The sequence below is a fragment of the Olea europaea genome, chromosome 2 (genome assembly GCF_002742605.1).
Source record: "Olea europaea var. sylvestris chromosome 2, O_europaea_v1, whole genome shotgun sequence".
Lineage (NCBI taxonomy): Eukaryota > Viridiplantae > Streptophyta > Magnoliopsida > Lamiales > Oleaceae > Olea > Olea europaea.
The window spans coordinates 22,486,469-22,502,876 of NC_036238.1; the positions used below are offsets into that span (position 1 = coordinate 22,486,469).

At 32.5% G+C, this 16,408-nt stretch overlaps 1 protein-coding gene and 1 long non-coding RNA gene across 2 annotated transcripts; both read left to right on the forward strand.

The window, feature by feature from the left end:
* Positions 1 to 8,155: 8,155 nt before the first annotated feature.
* On the forward strand, positions 8,156 to 12,824 carry LOC111366852 (protein STRICTOSIDINE SYNTHASE-LIKE 5-like). Its single transcript, XM_022987545.1, has 6 exons — positions 8,156 to 8,462; positions 8,546 to 8,758; positions 9,460 to 9,527; positions 10,436 to 10,672; positions 11,294 to 11,426; positions 12,337 to 12,824. Exons 1-6 carry the CDS (start codon positions 8,325 to 8,327, stop codon positions 12,607 to 12,609), a joined length of 1,062 nt encoding a protein of 353 aa, XP_022843313.1. The 5' UTR covers positions 8,156 to 8,324; the 3' UTR covers positions 12,610 to 12,824.
* Positions 12,825 to 14,465: 1,641 nt separating this feature from the next.
* On the forward strand, positions 14,466 to 15,093 carry LOC111376138. Its single transcript, XR_002699417.1, has 2 exons — positions 14,466 to 14,550; positions 14,867 to 15,093. It is a non-coding gene; the product is annotated as an uncharacterized LOC111376138 (long non-coding RNA).
* Positions 15,094 to 16,408: the final 1,315 nt, after the last annotated feature.

Consider the following 16,408-nt stretch of genomic DNA (forward strand, 5'->3'; position numbering starts at 1 on the left):
CCTTAAATAATCCTAGCAAACCATACATGTGGGCTTGTACATGAAGTAGAGAGATTCAATTATATACTCCTAAGGAATGTAAAAGTCATGACAATCAACAAGTGCATTTCAAATAGGCGAGTCTCTGTTAAGAAGTGTTGTTCAAATCAATAAAGGAAGAGTTGGAATGAAAAAAGGGAACGGTAGCCGTGAGTGTTGTCGACGCGACCGCATGGAGTTGTACCATGACGTCGCATGGTGCATTACTTTGACCGTTATGTGGTCGTCGCGAATTCAATTTTGGTGACCTTTCGTACATCTTTTGGCACCATTTCGAGCGTATGGTCGAGGCTTATATATATGAGATCAATATTCAAGCCATTGATTTATTGAAAAAACTTGAGATTAATTCCTTATTCTATAGCCAAAGATCATACCCTGGTTTTCATGCATATTCAATTTTTCTTACTGTGTTCTTTAAGTTTTAGAGGATCTCACTTTGTACTTTGGTGAAAAATCATATACAATGCTTGTTATAATCCTTCAAGTCATTTGTCGGAATGCCCTTAAGCTTCTCATTACATTAGAAGAGGGGGCAAATATCGTTTGAGGACAACGATATTGTATTCAGGCCTTTAATTTTATTCTTATAAGATTCTGGTTTTGATTCATATCTTGATGTATTTTCTTTTGATTTCTTCTCCATCACTCTATTATTTAAAACAATCTCAAATGATATTTCTATGATAGAGAGCAAAACAATGATGGCGACAATCAGACTAATGAATCAAGACTTGGTGCAATTGGATCGATTCGATGGGACTAACTTCATTCAATGGCAAGACAAATTAAAGTTTCTCCTAACAGTTTGAAGACCTTCCATATTCTTGATCCATGTTTGGCGCCATTATTGGAACCAACGAATGGAGAGAGTGAAGCAATTAAAGACAAAAGACAAAACCGCCAAAAGGATGAATTAATTTGATGCGGTCATATAATCAACGCGATGTCAAATCACTTGTATGATTTATACACCAATACTTTTTTGGCAAAAGAAATCTGAAATGCTTTGGAGAGTAAGTATAAAGCGGAAGAGAAGGTACCAACATATTTTTAATTTCTAAATACTTCGACTTTAATTTTCTTGAAAATGTTCCCCTACTTCTCCAAGTGCATTAACTTCTAATTATTGTCAACAAACTAAAGGTGGTAAAGGTTGAAATCCTAGAGACCTTTTAAGTGATGGCTATAATTGCTAAACTCCCAAGGACTTGGAAAGGATACTGAAAACGATCATATATAGTTTCAAAAATTATTCTTTGAAACAACTGCAAAAGTATCTTCAGATTGAGGTAGAGTCCAGAATGTGTGATAAGAGTGAGAACTCTCTTGAAGGAAATTTCAAAGCGAATGCAGTGGAGAAAACTGAACCGCCTATGAAATCCAAAAAGAGAAAGCCTTTAAGGAACTTCAATAAGTCCAAGAAAATGACCAAAGGTGGATGTTTTGTGTTTGGATAACCTGGACACTATGCAAAGGAGTATAGACATCGAAAACAAAACAATTTCGAGGGTAAAGTGAATACCATCCAAGAGAATAAAATTGTGGCAGCCGTAAGCGAAATAAATACAATCAAGGGAAAGGTTCTCGGGTGGTGGTATGATACTTGTGCTACTGTACATGTATCATATGATAAATCCTTATTCAAAATATATCATGAGGCAGATGGAGACCAATAGATACATGTGGATAACAAGGTTTGGTTCAAAGTGATTGGAAAGGAAAATGTTAATATCATCTTCACTTCCAGGAGAACTGTTACTTTGACAAATGTACTATATGTTTCGGATATGAATAAGAACTTAGTGAGTGGTAATCTCTTAAAATCGGGTATCAAATGTGTATATGAATCCAGTAAACTTGTACTCTCCCTTAATGAATAATTTGTTGGTAAATGTTATTCTAGTGAAAGAATGGTCAAACTTTGTACCGTTGACAGAGAAATTAATAAAATTGATTTTGCATATTCTGTTTTATTTTCGTTGTGACATGCTAGATTCAATCATATTGGTAGAAGTACTATGAAACATATGAAAAATGTGACTTGATTAATGAATATAAATGCAAGATATGTGTAGAATCTAAGATGATTAAAAAACATTATCAAAGTGTGAAAAGATCTCTAGTATCTTAGAATTAATTAATACTGATATATGTGAAATGAACAACATGTTGACTAGGGACGGAAATAGGTACTTCATTATCTTCATTGATGATTGCATCAGATATACGTATGTTTACTTGATGAAACATAAAAATGACGTCTTTGATATGTTTAAGGAATATAAAAGTGAAGCTGAAAATTATATAGGAATGAAAATTAAAACCTTAAGAAGTGACAGAGGTGGTGAGTACTTTTCTAGTGAATTCAACTTGTTTTGTGAATAACATGACATAATTCATCAATATTCTGCACTTAGGACACCAGAACAAAATGGTTTGGCTGAAAGGAAAAATAGAACCTTATTTAAAATGATGCCATGCTTATCTATGCTAAGTTGATATTTAACTTGTGGGGTAAAGCATTATTAAGTACATGTAGAACACTAAATAGGATTCCTTCAAAACATACAAAAGTTCCTCCTTATGAATTATGGAAAACCAAACATTGGATACCTCAAAGTATAAGAGTCTTTTGCTTGTTGCAAGAACATGAACCCTAATAGGACTAAATTGGGTCCAACAGAAATTAAATGTACATTCATTGGATATGCTAGCAATAGCAAATCTTATAGGTTATCAAATTTGGAGACCAATGTGATCATCGAATCCAATAATGTGGAGTTATTTGAAGATTCGTTATCTTCAAATAATAAATTGAGGGAAAATCATAAAGATATCCCTAGCTCAAGTAGAACACAAGACGAGACATCTTAGAAAGATGTAGATGAGTCTAGTGAGCCATAAAGAAGAAAGAGAAATCGTGTTTTGAAGTCTTTGGGATCGGATGAAATTGATATTCAACTTATATCATTTTACTTAGTAGAAGGAAATGAGTTGAATGTTGTGATAACAATTCCTTTTATTTAACAAGTGGAAGCCAATCCTAAAACTTATGTAGAGGCTATGGCTTCTTGTGATATTATCTTTTGGAAATATGCAATTAAAAATGAGATGGATTCGATAATATCTACAATACATGGAAACTTGTCAGTTTACCACTCGGATCCAAATCTATTGGATGTAAATGGGTATTTAGGAGAAAATATAACGTTGATAGCTCTCTAAATACTTTTAAGTTTACATTAGTAGCCAAAGGATATCGACAAAATGAAGGAATCGACTATTTTGACATATATGCACCGGTAGTTAGAATAACATCAATTAGGATATTATTCTCATTAGCTTCAATACATGACTTGCGCGTTCATCAAATGAATGTCAAGACGACCATTCTTAAATGTAGATCTTGATGGGGAGGTATATATGGAACAACCCGAAAGATTTGCCCTACCTGTTAATGAGCATAAGGTACGCAAGTTGGTGAAATCGCTATACGATTTGAAACAGGCACCTAAGAAATGGCACAAGAAATTCAACTTAGCAATCATATCATTTGGTTTTAAGCATAATAATGTAGATAAATGCTTATATTCTAAAGTATGTGATAATTATGTAATATTTATTTGCTTGTATGTTGATAACATGTTGATTATGAGTAACCACATGGACGGAATAGTAGAAACGAAGAGGTTTTAATCTTCTACATTTAAGATGAAAGATCTTGAATAGGTAGATTTCATTTTAGGTATCAAAGTCTCAAAGACTAATAGGGGTTACCATTTAAGTCAATCACATTATATTGAGAATATGATAAACAAGTTCAAATATTTGAACTTAAAAGAATGTAGTACCCCAATTGATCCATGTTTTAAGTTAATAAAGAATGATGGAAGGACAATTGCTCAATTGAAATACGCAAGTGCTATAGGGAGTCTTACGTATGCAGTATATAATGCCCCGAATTTTATCGACTTAAATATTAGGGTGTTACACATATCATTTCATAAATATACTTGAAGCAGAAATATTTAATTGGAGACTGAAAACACTTAATTTATTTGAAAATAAAATAACAGTATCATAGAATTTAGAGCTTTAAATAAAATTAAAGAAAAGCAAAAAAATTATAACATTTCATACCATCATTTCATCAAGAGCAATTGGTGATCAATCAAATACTCTAACACATTTGAGAAGACCCGAAGGAGATCTCACATTTCATTTCATTTCATTTCATTTCTTTGGGACTTGTAGGTCAATTAGCATTTCATAAAATAAATCACGTAAAAAAATTTATAATATCGCATGGACACTCAACTTACACAAAGTATCCTACCTCATTTGATCAAATGAATTTTGAAAGACGAGATCCAAGAATCATATTCCAAATTTTTATTTTCTGCCTACACAATTGTTTGCCTTGTATGTACATATATTAGATGAAAATAAAGGGGCAAGGGAGCTTGGTAGAATATGAATACAATAGAGGTTTGTGCTAAATTTAAAGAATGAAACACAAACTAAAGAGGTGGGGTTCCTGCCAAACGTAGGTGCACGTCATTAGTATTTATAGGCAACATAAAATAGTTTATTAGGGTAAGGATTGTATTGAGATAAATTGTTTCTAGCCAAAATTGCAGCAAGAGGATTGGAAGAGACATGCTAGCAAAGTGATAGGATTAAAACAAAAATAAATTGCATTGTATATAATAAAAAACTACTTTGCCAAGTTATGTAAAATGCACGTTTACACTAATAGAAGAAAAGCTCTTTTTTTTTCTTTTTTCTTTTTTCTTTTTTCTTTTTTTTTGCTATAGTGGATGTCAAATTTGAAAGGCAAAAGTGGATATGATTCAATCATTTTCAAATTATAAACGTGATTATTATATAATAAAATATTATAACATCATGCTAATTATCTTAAGAGATGCAACCTCTTGCTAATCACGTGTACACATAGGAGAAACTAACTTTAATTGGGATGTTGAATCTTTTGTCGAAGGCCCAAAATTGTGCCTTACCATTAATCTAGTATATTATGAAAAATTTACTTAATGTAAAGAGACTTTCATGGGCATGACTAAATATAATCTACCCAAAAATATAGCTAGTCGTAAATGCGAGAAATATTAAATAAGTCACAAGCATTTCACGTTAAAAAATATATATAATTAGTCACAGGGAAATTGACTATATCGAATAAATAATAGATGCAACATTGATGAGATTAATATAGAAAGACATGATAATTTCGCGAACAAAGCACGTGGTGTTACAAAATCCTAACCCTTAAAATAAATTTATTCTAATATTTTCGGGGCGTTACAATGGAGTGTTACACAGTACAATGCACAAGACCAAATATAACCTATGCCATACGTAGTAGGTTTACTAGCAGTCCGAGCAATGATTATTGGAAGATCATTGGGAGAGTTTTTGGATACTTAAAGAAAATCAAGAACTTAGACCTACAATATACCAAATTTCTAACTATATTGGAAGAACTTACCGATGTTAGTTGGATATCTAGCACGGGCAACAGTAAGTCCACTTCGAGTTGGGTGTTCATTCTAAGAGGAGGTGCCGTTTCTTGAAAATCAAAGAAACAAACATGTATAACACACTCGACCATGAAATCCAAATTTTTAGCACTATTGGAAATCGGGAAAGAGGTTGAGTGGCTTAATGATCTCTTTTATGAGATACCTTTGGGATCGAAGAACATCTCTTCAATACCTATCATGTACGATAGTCAAGCCATATTAGCAAAGATATACAGCGAAAAGTCTAGACATATGAGTTATATACATGACTACATAAGAAAATTAATCAAGGATGAAATAACTTTCCTAAATTAGGTAAGGTCAATTGAGAATTTAGCGGATCCTTTAACTAAATTACTAAATAGAGATTTAGTGGTGTCTATTTCAAGTAGGATGAGGTTGAAATTCCTAAACTAAAAAGGTTCACCAATGATGACAACCGTACCTATCATTACTCAAAAGGTAATCCACGGGTTCAAAGGGTAACAACAAGTCATTCGATATGTGGATAGTTGCAGCATTATTCAAATTCACAATAACGCCATCCTAATTAAATAATGTTGGTCGTTACTTAAATGAGGGTTGAGTTTAAAACTCTTAATGAAGTTCAGTGCTGAAACACAAGTTTCTTTAAAAGTAACAAAGGTACTGAAAGAACTTCACCTAGACTAGCTTCGAGGTGGTGCCACCTCAATTAAGAGTTTGAGTCTCTCTCCTAAAAGTTTGTCGAAAAGGATAAGCACAAGGTCATAATTGCGCTAAGCGAGTTATGAAGTACTTGATAACACATGATACTCGTATGTGTTCTTACCAGTATTGTCACAAGGAATAAATAGTTCAAAGCTTCATGATACCTTTGATTTTGACTTTACCTTGTTTGAATTACACTATAGTTAGATTCAAATCGAAAAATATCTAATCCTTATGCATTTGTTTCGTATACTTTGATTATGAGACTTTATTGAAATTGAATTAGTGGAGGATTGTTAAGAAGTGTTGTTCAAATCAATAAAGGAAGAGTTGGAATGAAAAAAGGGAACGACAGCCATGAGTATGGTCCATGTGGCCGCATGGCCATATGTAGAGAATTTTAGGCTCAGCTATAAATACACCGTATGACAACATGGAGTTGTACCATGCAGTCGCATGATACATTATTGTTACGAGACTATTTTTCACTGTAATTCCAATTTTGTGACATTTCATACATCTTTTGGTACTATTTCGAGCATATGGTCGAGGCCTATATATATGGGATCAATATTCAAGCCATTGATTTGTTGAAAACACTTGAGATTCATTCCTTATTCCGCAATCAAAGATCAAACCTTGGTTTTCATTCATATTAAATTTCTCTTACTGTGTTCTTCAAGTTTTGGAGGATTTCACTTTGTGTTTTGGTGAAAAATTATTTACAAGGTTTGTTATAATCCTTTAAACCGTTTGTCGGAATATCCTTGATTCTCTCATTACATTAGAAGAGGGTGCAAATATCGTTTGAAGACAACGATATCATGTTTGGGCTTTCAATTTTATTATTAAAAGTTTTTGGTTTTGATTCATATCCTGTTGTATGTTCTTTTGGTTTCTTCTCCATCACTCCATTGTTTCCAACAGTCTCCAACATGACTTAAACTTTGTCCAACTTAGTGATAAGCATAGTTTTAATACATAATTTGCCCTATCTTGTTTTTCTTAGTTAATCTTATCTTACTCGTATGCTTTGAGTTGGAATGGGTTAAGAAGAATTAAAGAGAAATTTGTTAACATTTTATTAGTTAAAGAATGGTTGATTAAGTTTGACATATTGGACCACGCAAGTATTAACAAATGTTTGCCAGCTTAACAAATAGAAATAAAGCACGTTGAGGATGCCTCTTGACGAGATGAGGACGTCGCTATTTTATAGTAAGGAAGCTTATACTTTAAGGCACATTATTTTCTGGTTTGAATGGGTCGTAATTGTCGAGTAATAATTTTATGTATGATTAATTTGTCAAAGGTGAGTTTAATATGCTTCTTTACTGCTCATAGCAACGTAGCACGCACGGCAATTAGTTATGTTAAAGTGGATGGACTGTCTACTAATTTCTATCTATTTTATTTTTATCCTTTTTTATTAATTATTAGTTGGTGTCTTAAATAATTGTTGGAATATAGGGACTAAAAGTGCAATTTTCATTATGAGAAGTATTAGGCATTGTTCCAAAAAACTCGCATAAGTTGCGTCTCGTTTGAAGCATGACCTTATTGTCTAATCACGCTTTACACTTTTTTTAGGTATATGCTTTGCTAGCCGTGCTTAAACTCTTAAAAAAATTGAAATTTGCTTTTTAAAATACTAATATTACGTTTCTCTATTTCCATAAAAGGGTCCTCCCAATTCTGTGGGCCCTCAATTGATATTTTAATGAATTTTAAATAATTATAAATTCTAACAAATTACATGAATTTGAATAAATTTCCTCATAATCCCATAATTCTAGTAGACTTCGTGAATTTTAAAGGATTTAATTGAAATACATTAAAATCTCAATTGAAAACACTCGAATCTAAAAGAATCCCTAAAATTGATTAAAATCTTAATCTGGAGTCCCTCATCTTCAATCATGTGTCCATCTTCACACCACCATGCAAGAAGAGACTTATCCAATTTTTGGAGTCATGGCTTCTGTCAGCAAATCTTTAAATTAAAAACCCTTGCATCATAGCCTCCACTGGAAGTACTAGTGTGAAGGTATGGACAAGAGAACGTGTTCAGCCATTCTCTTAGCTTCTGCACTGGCAATTGCATTCCAAGTCTTTGTTTTATCTCCAATATCACCTGATATGCTCCTTCTTCCAACCTCTTCAATCCCATCAAACAGCAAGTTACAGGTGAATATATAACTTACTCGTAATTCGTGTATGTGTATAACCAACGGTTGATGCTACTAGTTTCTTTTTGGCCTAATAACTAGGAAGCGAGTAAACTTGGAGAAGGGCTTTTAAAGAAACCAGAAGCCATTGCTGTCGACAAAACGGGCGTGCTTTATACGGCTACAAGAGATGGTTGGATCACAAGATTGCACAGAAATGGATCCTTGGAGAAATGGAGGCACATAGACAGCCATCATTTACTTGGAGTAACTGCAACAGCAGCTGGTGATCTTGTCGTCTGCGACGCAGAGAAGGTAAATCGTGTTGAAGAGTAACATTTTCTTAACAATTTTAGCTTTCCGATGAGGTTGTTGGACACATCTGGTGAAAGCAGTTCAGGTCTCATCTTTAACCATTTATGGAAATTGTGCACTTTTTTCTTAACAATTTTAGCTATTTGATGAGGTGATTAGACACAACATCAAATGAAAGCATTTCAAGTCTCATCTCTAAGACTCTAACCATTTAGGACTTTATTAAGGCTCCGTTTGATACTTATTTTTTTTCAAAATATATTTTTATCTCTTTTCTTTTCAACCACATATTTTTTATTAAAATAATATTATATGTAAATGAAAAAAATTTCATTATTTTTCAACCACACATTTTCCACCAATTTACTATTCAAAAATGTATTTTTACGTAAAAATGTCTCCCAAACACCCTCTAAAACTATTTGTCTTTCGATGTGGTGGTTAGACACAATATTAGGTGAAATCACAATTCAAGTTCCGCTTGTCATCATTTAAAATAAATAAATAAATTTGTGCACCTTTATGAAAATAAATATGATGTGCATGTGACAAGACATTGTAAAACCAAATTTTTAAATAAGCAAATACAATCCCTTGTTAATAAATAAAGTTCTTAGATGGGTTCATTATGCCTTATACTTCTCAAGAATTTTGTTGAGATTCTCAAGTATTTTACTCTCGTAATTATCGTGATGGCACAGGGTTTGCTCAAGGTCAGAGAAGATAGTGTCACCGTTCTTGCATCCCATGTTAATGATTCCAAAATTTTGTAAGATCCCTTGTAAATTCGATGTCAATTTTCATAATGAATTGCAAAAAAATTGATCTGCAACTTGTGTTAAACAAGCTTGTCTAGAAACTTCAATGTTAGGTAGGAATGCTTTACTCTCTCCCTCTTAATTTTTTATTTTTTTTATCAAATCATCTTTGGGACCATTTACTTTGACAATTTATAGTCTCTAGCTAATTGATGTCTATTTGAATACGCAATGAGACTCATTTTATAGTTGTCTCTATCTCTCTCTCTTATTCCAACGAGAGATATAATTGAAGAGTGAGAAGCTATTATTAAAAACAACAAAAAAGTTAAAATATTATTTATTATATGGATATTAATCTTCTGTTGTTGGTACCATCAAGAAAATGCAACAAGTCAATCCTGCATCGATACAAGTGTTGAAGCTTGGAAAGCCTCAAAAAAATTCATGTCGATCATATACTATTTAATTTAGTTTGATTAGTAGATTTATTTACCTTAATCCTCTTTAAAAAAAAAAAAAAAAGCTTTTATGGCCCTAATACATGTTTTATATTTAAAATTTATTTTCTAAAATTAGAAAAAAAAATTGTCGATTTTACATAGAGATGACAATTTGCCCCGTCCCGCCTCAACGGGGTCACGCCCCAAATGGGGCAGAAAAACTCGCCCCGATGGGTTGATGGGGTGAGCTCGCCCCGCCCCGTGAATATTAAATTTTTTCGAGTGTTTCTTTGAATATTGATGTTAATTTGAGCATTAGTTGTTTTGAATTTTTAAATTTTGAATTTGTATTTTATTATGAAAATACGTGGTTGAAAATGAGTTTGAAAAAAAAAAAATTGAAATAATAATAGACAAAAAGGGCTATGCTATAAAGTTTGAATATTTACTTATACATTATTTCAAATATTTAAAAGTTCTGCAGATGATGTGATAGAATCAGCAGATGGTACTTTGTACTTCAGCATGGCAACTACGAAATTTGAGCCCCATAATTGGCACCTTGAGGTGCTCGAGGCAAAGTCGCATGGCCAACTTGCAAAGTACGATTCTTCATCAAAGGAGACATCTATTTTGCTTGATAATCTTGCCTTTGCAAACGGTGTTGCCCTCTCAGCAGATCAAGATTACTTGGTCGTTTGTGAAACTTGGAAGTAAGTATTTTTCCAACAATAAATGCTTAATTTTTCTCAGTTTCCTCGGACAAAACTGGTAACATATTTAGTTGTGTTAGCTTCAACAATAACAAATTAAGTCCATATTTGATCTTCATTTTCTAAAATTCATTTTTCGTCAAATTTATTTTCAACAATACAATTAATTAATTTTTATCAAGATCTACTCAAAAATATATTTCTCTAGAACAAACAGGGGCTAAATTTTATTCTTAATAAAATTGACAATGGTTACATAAATCCTATTTTTCTAGTCAATTCTACTCGTTGCTATTAGATTATTTTATCCTACCACTTCCTCTTTATGACTTGTGCCTTGAGATATCAAAATATGAGGATTTGAATTATTTCTCTTAATAAGGTTGATCTTTTTAAGATGAAATATTTAATTTTACTACAGTATTAGAGCTTTTAAAGTCAAATAAATAATTTAATTCGATTAAGATTCAAGCAAGCACATGAATCTTAATATTGACGTACTCAGACGAAGCTCCTTGTCGAGGGCATGTTAATAGCTACATTAGAAGTTTACACAAGTAGATTTACCCCTTTCAGCTGTTGCGAAATTTAATGGCTTCCTATTTGTGATTTTGTGGGCAGATATAGATGCTTAAAATATTGGCTAAAACAGGAAAAGAGGGGACAAACTGAGGTATTTATTGATAATCTTCCTGGTGGGCCTGACAACATAAATCTTGCTCCAGATGGCTCTTTTTGGATTGCTGTGTTAGAGGTAAAACTCACTATGAAGCTTATCGCGGGATTGTTTAACAAATCATTTCATAAAAGTTTTCAACAAATTTTGATAAAAATTGATACAATATGCAATTAAAAATTGATAAAAATTGTGACTTCTCAATATAAATGGTTAAAATCGAAAACTGATCCATTGACAAGCACGAGGAATTATTTCAAGAAAAGCTGCAAAATTTGAAGTCAAATAACCACATAAATTTCTTGTGTTTCTCTGAAGGTTTAAAGAAATTCAAGATGAGAAAGCTAAAATCTTGTCGAACTAAACTTTCTTTTTAGAGTAATGCTATTTAATCCCATCGGGACTGTAACTCAAATTTAGGTGGCGCTAAATGATAGATTAAATGAAAGGTGGAATCAAATTATTCATTTAGTTTGACATATCATTTAATGTCACATTAACTACATAATATTATTCTTCTTTTTATTTTCCATGTATTCCTTTCCCTATTTTATTATTCGAGTAACAAATTGATCTCTAACCTTAAAAGGGGGCAAACTTGCCCCCAAACATTTTTTTAAACTTGAAATAATAGGTCCTCAATAAGCGTCATGTGACCCTCACCTATCCGACTTTATGAAGCCAAATTTTGCTTTGCAACCTAGGCTTGTGCCAGGGACAAGTTAATGAAGATGTAGTTGTAGACCAACTGTTACTCAAGTGATAGGTCACTGAAATTCACAACATAATGTTCACAATATTTATAGAAGAAAACTTTCTTCATACTCGAGATGAGATATATTGTCACCTTTACACCCCCCCCCCCTCCCCCGCAAAATGCAGCATGAGTGAGTTCATGTCTAAAATATGCGTTGAGATATTATTTTTAAGATCTCGATGACACAATAGATTCCAACTCATCATATGAAGACTTTCTCTGCTGCTGCAGGTGGTTCCTAAAAGGCTGGCATTTGTACATAAATCAAGAGCGATAAAACACATTATAGGGCGTTCCTCTAAATTAAGCAAATTGGTAACTGGTTTCTACAACAAAGCAATGGTTGTCAATGTAGCAAGTGATGGCAAGATTATACGGAGCTTCGACGATCCAACGGGAAAGGTTATGTCCTTTGTAACATCTGCACTGGAGTTCGAAAATCATTTGTATTTGGGAACTCTTAATTGTGACTTCATAGGGAAACTGCCGTTGACAACTCCATGAAAATAGCACTATTTGACTGGGGATTGCACGCATCAATAATATTGTAAAAAAGAGTGGTAAATAGTTTTGTTCCCTTGGTGCTGGTTATATTTTGTACTAAGAGAACTTTTATGTGTAGTATTAGACGAGACTAGAAGTGCAATGAACGAACTTTTATGTTGGGATGTGTTAATCCATTCTACCCAAAATGAATGAGAATCTGGAGAAAAACCTCAGATATGAAAAAGCACTTGGACCGCAACTCCACCTGTGTTTTTCCACTTTATTTCTCAAATGGAAAATACCGCATTAACAAAAAAATTCTAACAATCACTTTAATTTATAAAAGTGATTGTGACTACCGCATTAAGTGCTTATTCGATAATGATTATGAAAATTGATTTTTTGATCGTTAGAGAGAAAAGTGGGTCACCTGTAAGTGATAAAAGTCAAAAATGACTATTAGAGTAATAAAATAACAATTAAAAATTAATTTTTTTAAAGTGAAAAATTGCTATCAAACGAAATAAGTCTGTAGCTAATTGATGTCTATATGAATACGTGATGAGAATCATTTAGTTGTCTCTATCATCTCACTCTTATTCAATGATACAATAATTGAAGAGTGAGACGCTATTATTATAATAATAAAGTTCAAATATTATTTAGGGGTATTTTAAAAAATGTCTAATTTCATGGGTATCAATTGAAAAATGTCCACTTTTTAAATTTAGCATTAAATTATCTAATATGCCCTTAATGAAAAAAAAAAAAAAAAGCAATTTATTTATTTTTTCAATTTGTTGCCGATTTCGAGAAGTAACTTTTATGAGAAGTTATATTAAAATGATGTTATCGACATTTTACATGTCATTCTCGATATTTGAATTTCGTTTATATTTTAAAGTACACATGTCAAATCACAATATTAAATGTTCTCGACATTTTAAATATCTAGAATGAAATTTCATTCCGAATATGATATTTCTCTACACTTGAAATGTAGTTCTCGACGTTTCTGTGTCAATAAGAAAAATAGCATTAATTGTGATTTGATATGTGCACTTTTGAAATAAATATGACAGGTTATGTGTCAAAAATTTATTGGCTAATAAAATTTTTGAAAAAATGTCCATTTCTTATCTTTGTGAGGAATTATAAATTGTTCACGGGGATATTTTGGTTAAAAATATTTCAAAATGGACATTTTTGCAAAGATTTGTGAAAGTGGATATTTTTGCAAATGAACATGTGAAAGTGAAAATTTCAAGTAATTTCCTCTATTATATTATTTATTATACGGATATCAATCTTCTATTGAGTGCCACCAAGAAAATGCAACCATTTAGTCAATCCTGCATCCATTTAAATCTTGAAGCTTGGAAAGCTACAAAAAAATTTCATGTTGATGATATACTATTTTAATCTAGTTTGATTTGTAGATTTATTTACCTTATCCTCTTTAAAAAATATAAAAGCTTTTAAGGCCCTAATAATTTTTTTATATTTAAAGTTTATTTTCTAAAATTACAATTAAAAAAGAAATTGGCCCAGTCGATTTTACACATCTAGATTGTATTATGTATTTGGTAAAAATAAAAATAATAAAAGGCAAACATGCTATGTATTCAATTAATTTGGATTAATTAATTGTGTATTCAATTAAAACGAGTTTTAAAATAATGAATTTTCGAAGAATGTGTGAATAAAAGTAGGAAAAAGTTTTAAATGTACTTACAAAATAATTTATTGAGAGAATATGCGATTGAATATGAGTTTGAGAAAAAAATTGAAATAATGGTAGATGAACATGGCTATGTTATAAAGTTTGGATAAATGGCAACTTGCAAGAGATGATTCTTCTTGAAAGGAGATGTCTATTTTGCTTGATAATCTTGCCTCTGCAAACGGTGTTGCCCTCTCAGCCGATCAAGATTACTTGGTCATATGTGAAACTTGGAAGTAAGTTTTTTTCAACAATAAATGCTTAATTTTTCTCATTTTACTTGACAAAACAACTTATTTAGTTGTGTCTGCATCAACAATAATAAATTAAGTCCATATTTTACCCTGATTTTCTATAATTTATTTTTTTGTAAAATTGTTTTCAATCACACAATTAATTAATTTTTATCAAAATCTATTAAAAATTTGATTTTCTAGAACAAATCGAGGCTAAATTTTATTTTTAATAAATTTGATGTAGACTACATAAATCATTTTTCTCTAGTCAATTCTATTCATTGTTGAATATTGAGATGATTTGTTTATGACGGAGGGACCCGACAATGAGGCGCTCCAACATTTGGTCCCATGTGAAGGACACCGCGTAGAGATGCGACCTTCCGTTGATGAGATGGGGCTGCCAGCAATGATTTGCGCAAAGTGAAAGAATCAAAGTGAGGAATACGGGAATTAGATTGAACATGGTTTACTGGATGGGTGTTTTGTGTATTCTAATTCATAGGATCTAGGAAACTAAGGGTGTGTTCTCTTTCTCGTTTTTGACTCGTTCTCTTTCTCGTTTTCGATTTTTCAAAACGATGAAAACTTGTTCTCTTACCCGTTTTAGAAAACACGTTTCCGAAAACACACAAAAAAATTGTGAAGAAAACGAAAAACGACCAAAATATCGTTTTGGCTATTTTCTATATAAAACTCCAAAAAATTGCAAAACACAGGAAATGCCTTTTGAAAGACAAAACCAAATCTTCATCCACTTTCTTCAAATCCATTCTCTGCCTTATCTTTCTCTTGGACACCGTCTGTGGGTGATCGACACCAGCTATGGATGGTCGCACATTTCAACCAATGACGAAGGAGATGTGGTAGTATCGACACCAGCATGGGGACGCGTGCTGTTATGAACGCAGCGTCGCAACCCATTCATCGTAACCCAGGGAAGGGGACGTTACTGTGGTTTGGGGCCGTCTCTACCAGCAGTCGAAGAGAGAAAAGTTGCAATTCATCGCGATGGGTGATCGACACCGCAAATCTGTCCAGAATCTGCTTTCTCTATTTTTTGGGAGTTTTTTCTTTTGTTTTTTGGATTTGGAAGGCGATAGGTGTTGATGGTGGTTGTAATGGTTTGTTTGTGGTGGCAGTGGTTGATGGTGGTGGTGTGTGGTATTGATTTTGGAAGTGGTGAGTGGTTCAGGGTGGTGGCAGTGGTTGATGGTTGGTGGTGGCAATGGTGTTGATGGTTGATGGTGGTGGCAGTGGTGTTGATTTTGGTCTATGGTAGTGGTGGTGGTTGTCTCTGTTGGCGGTGGTTGATGGTGGTGGGCTAAGAGGAAAACACATTTTCCAAAATTTCAAAGAATTTCATAGTGGATACATTTTCCATTTTTCTGTTTTCAGAAACGTTTCTCAAAATGTCAAACAGAACGTATTTTCAACAATTTCAAAATGTACACTCAGAACACAAAATTCAAAATGAATTCAAAAATATAAAACTAAAACACGAAGAGAAAACACCCTAAGGTTTTGTATATATGGATTTGAATTGTTTATATAGGTTTTTCTCTGACATTGGACACGTTTCATTTTATTATGAACTCCACTAGAGTTGTCAGAAATTGAACGCTTTTTCTCAAAGGGTTTGCTGATGGTCACATGGTTGAAGGTGGTGGCATTGGTATGGTTGAAGGATGGGGAAGAAGATGAAGTGTAGTGGGATGGGATAGGAGGGAAAATATAAAGTTTAAAGGTTTGGGATCGTGGATGGTACATATAAAAATTTTGGATGTAATTTGTAAAAAAATAAAAAAATTTAGCAATTATTCTTTTTTAATTTTGTTCAATTTTTACTATTTTTAAC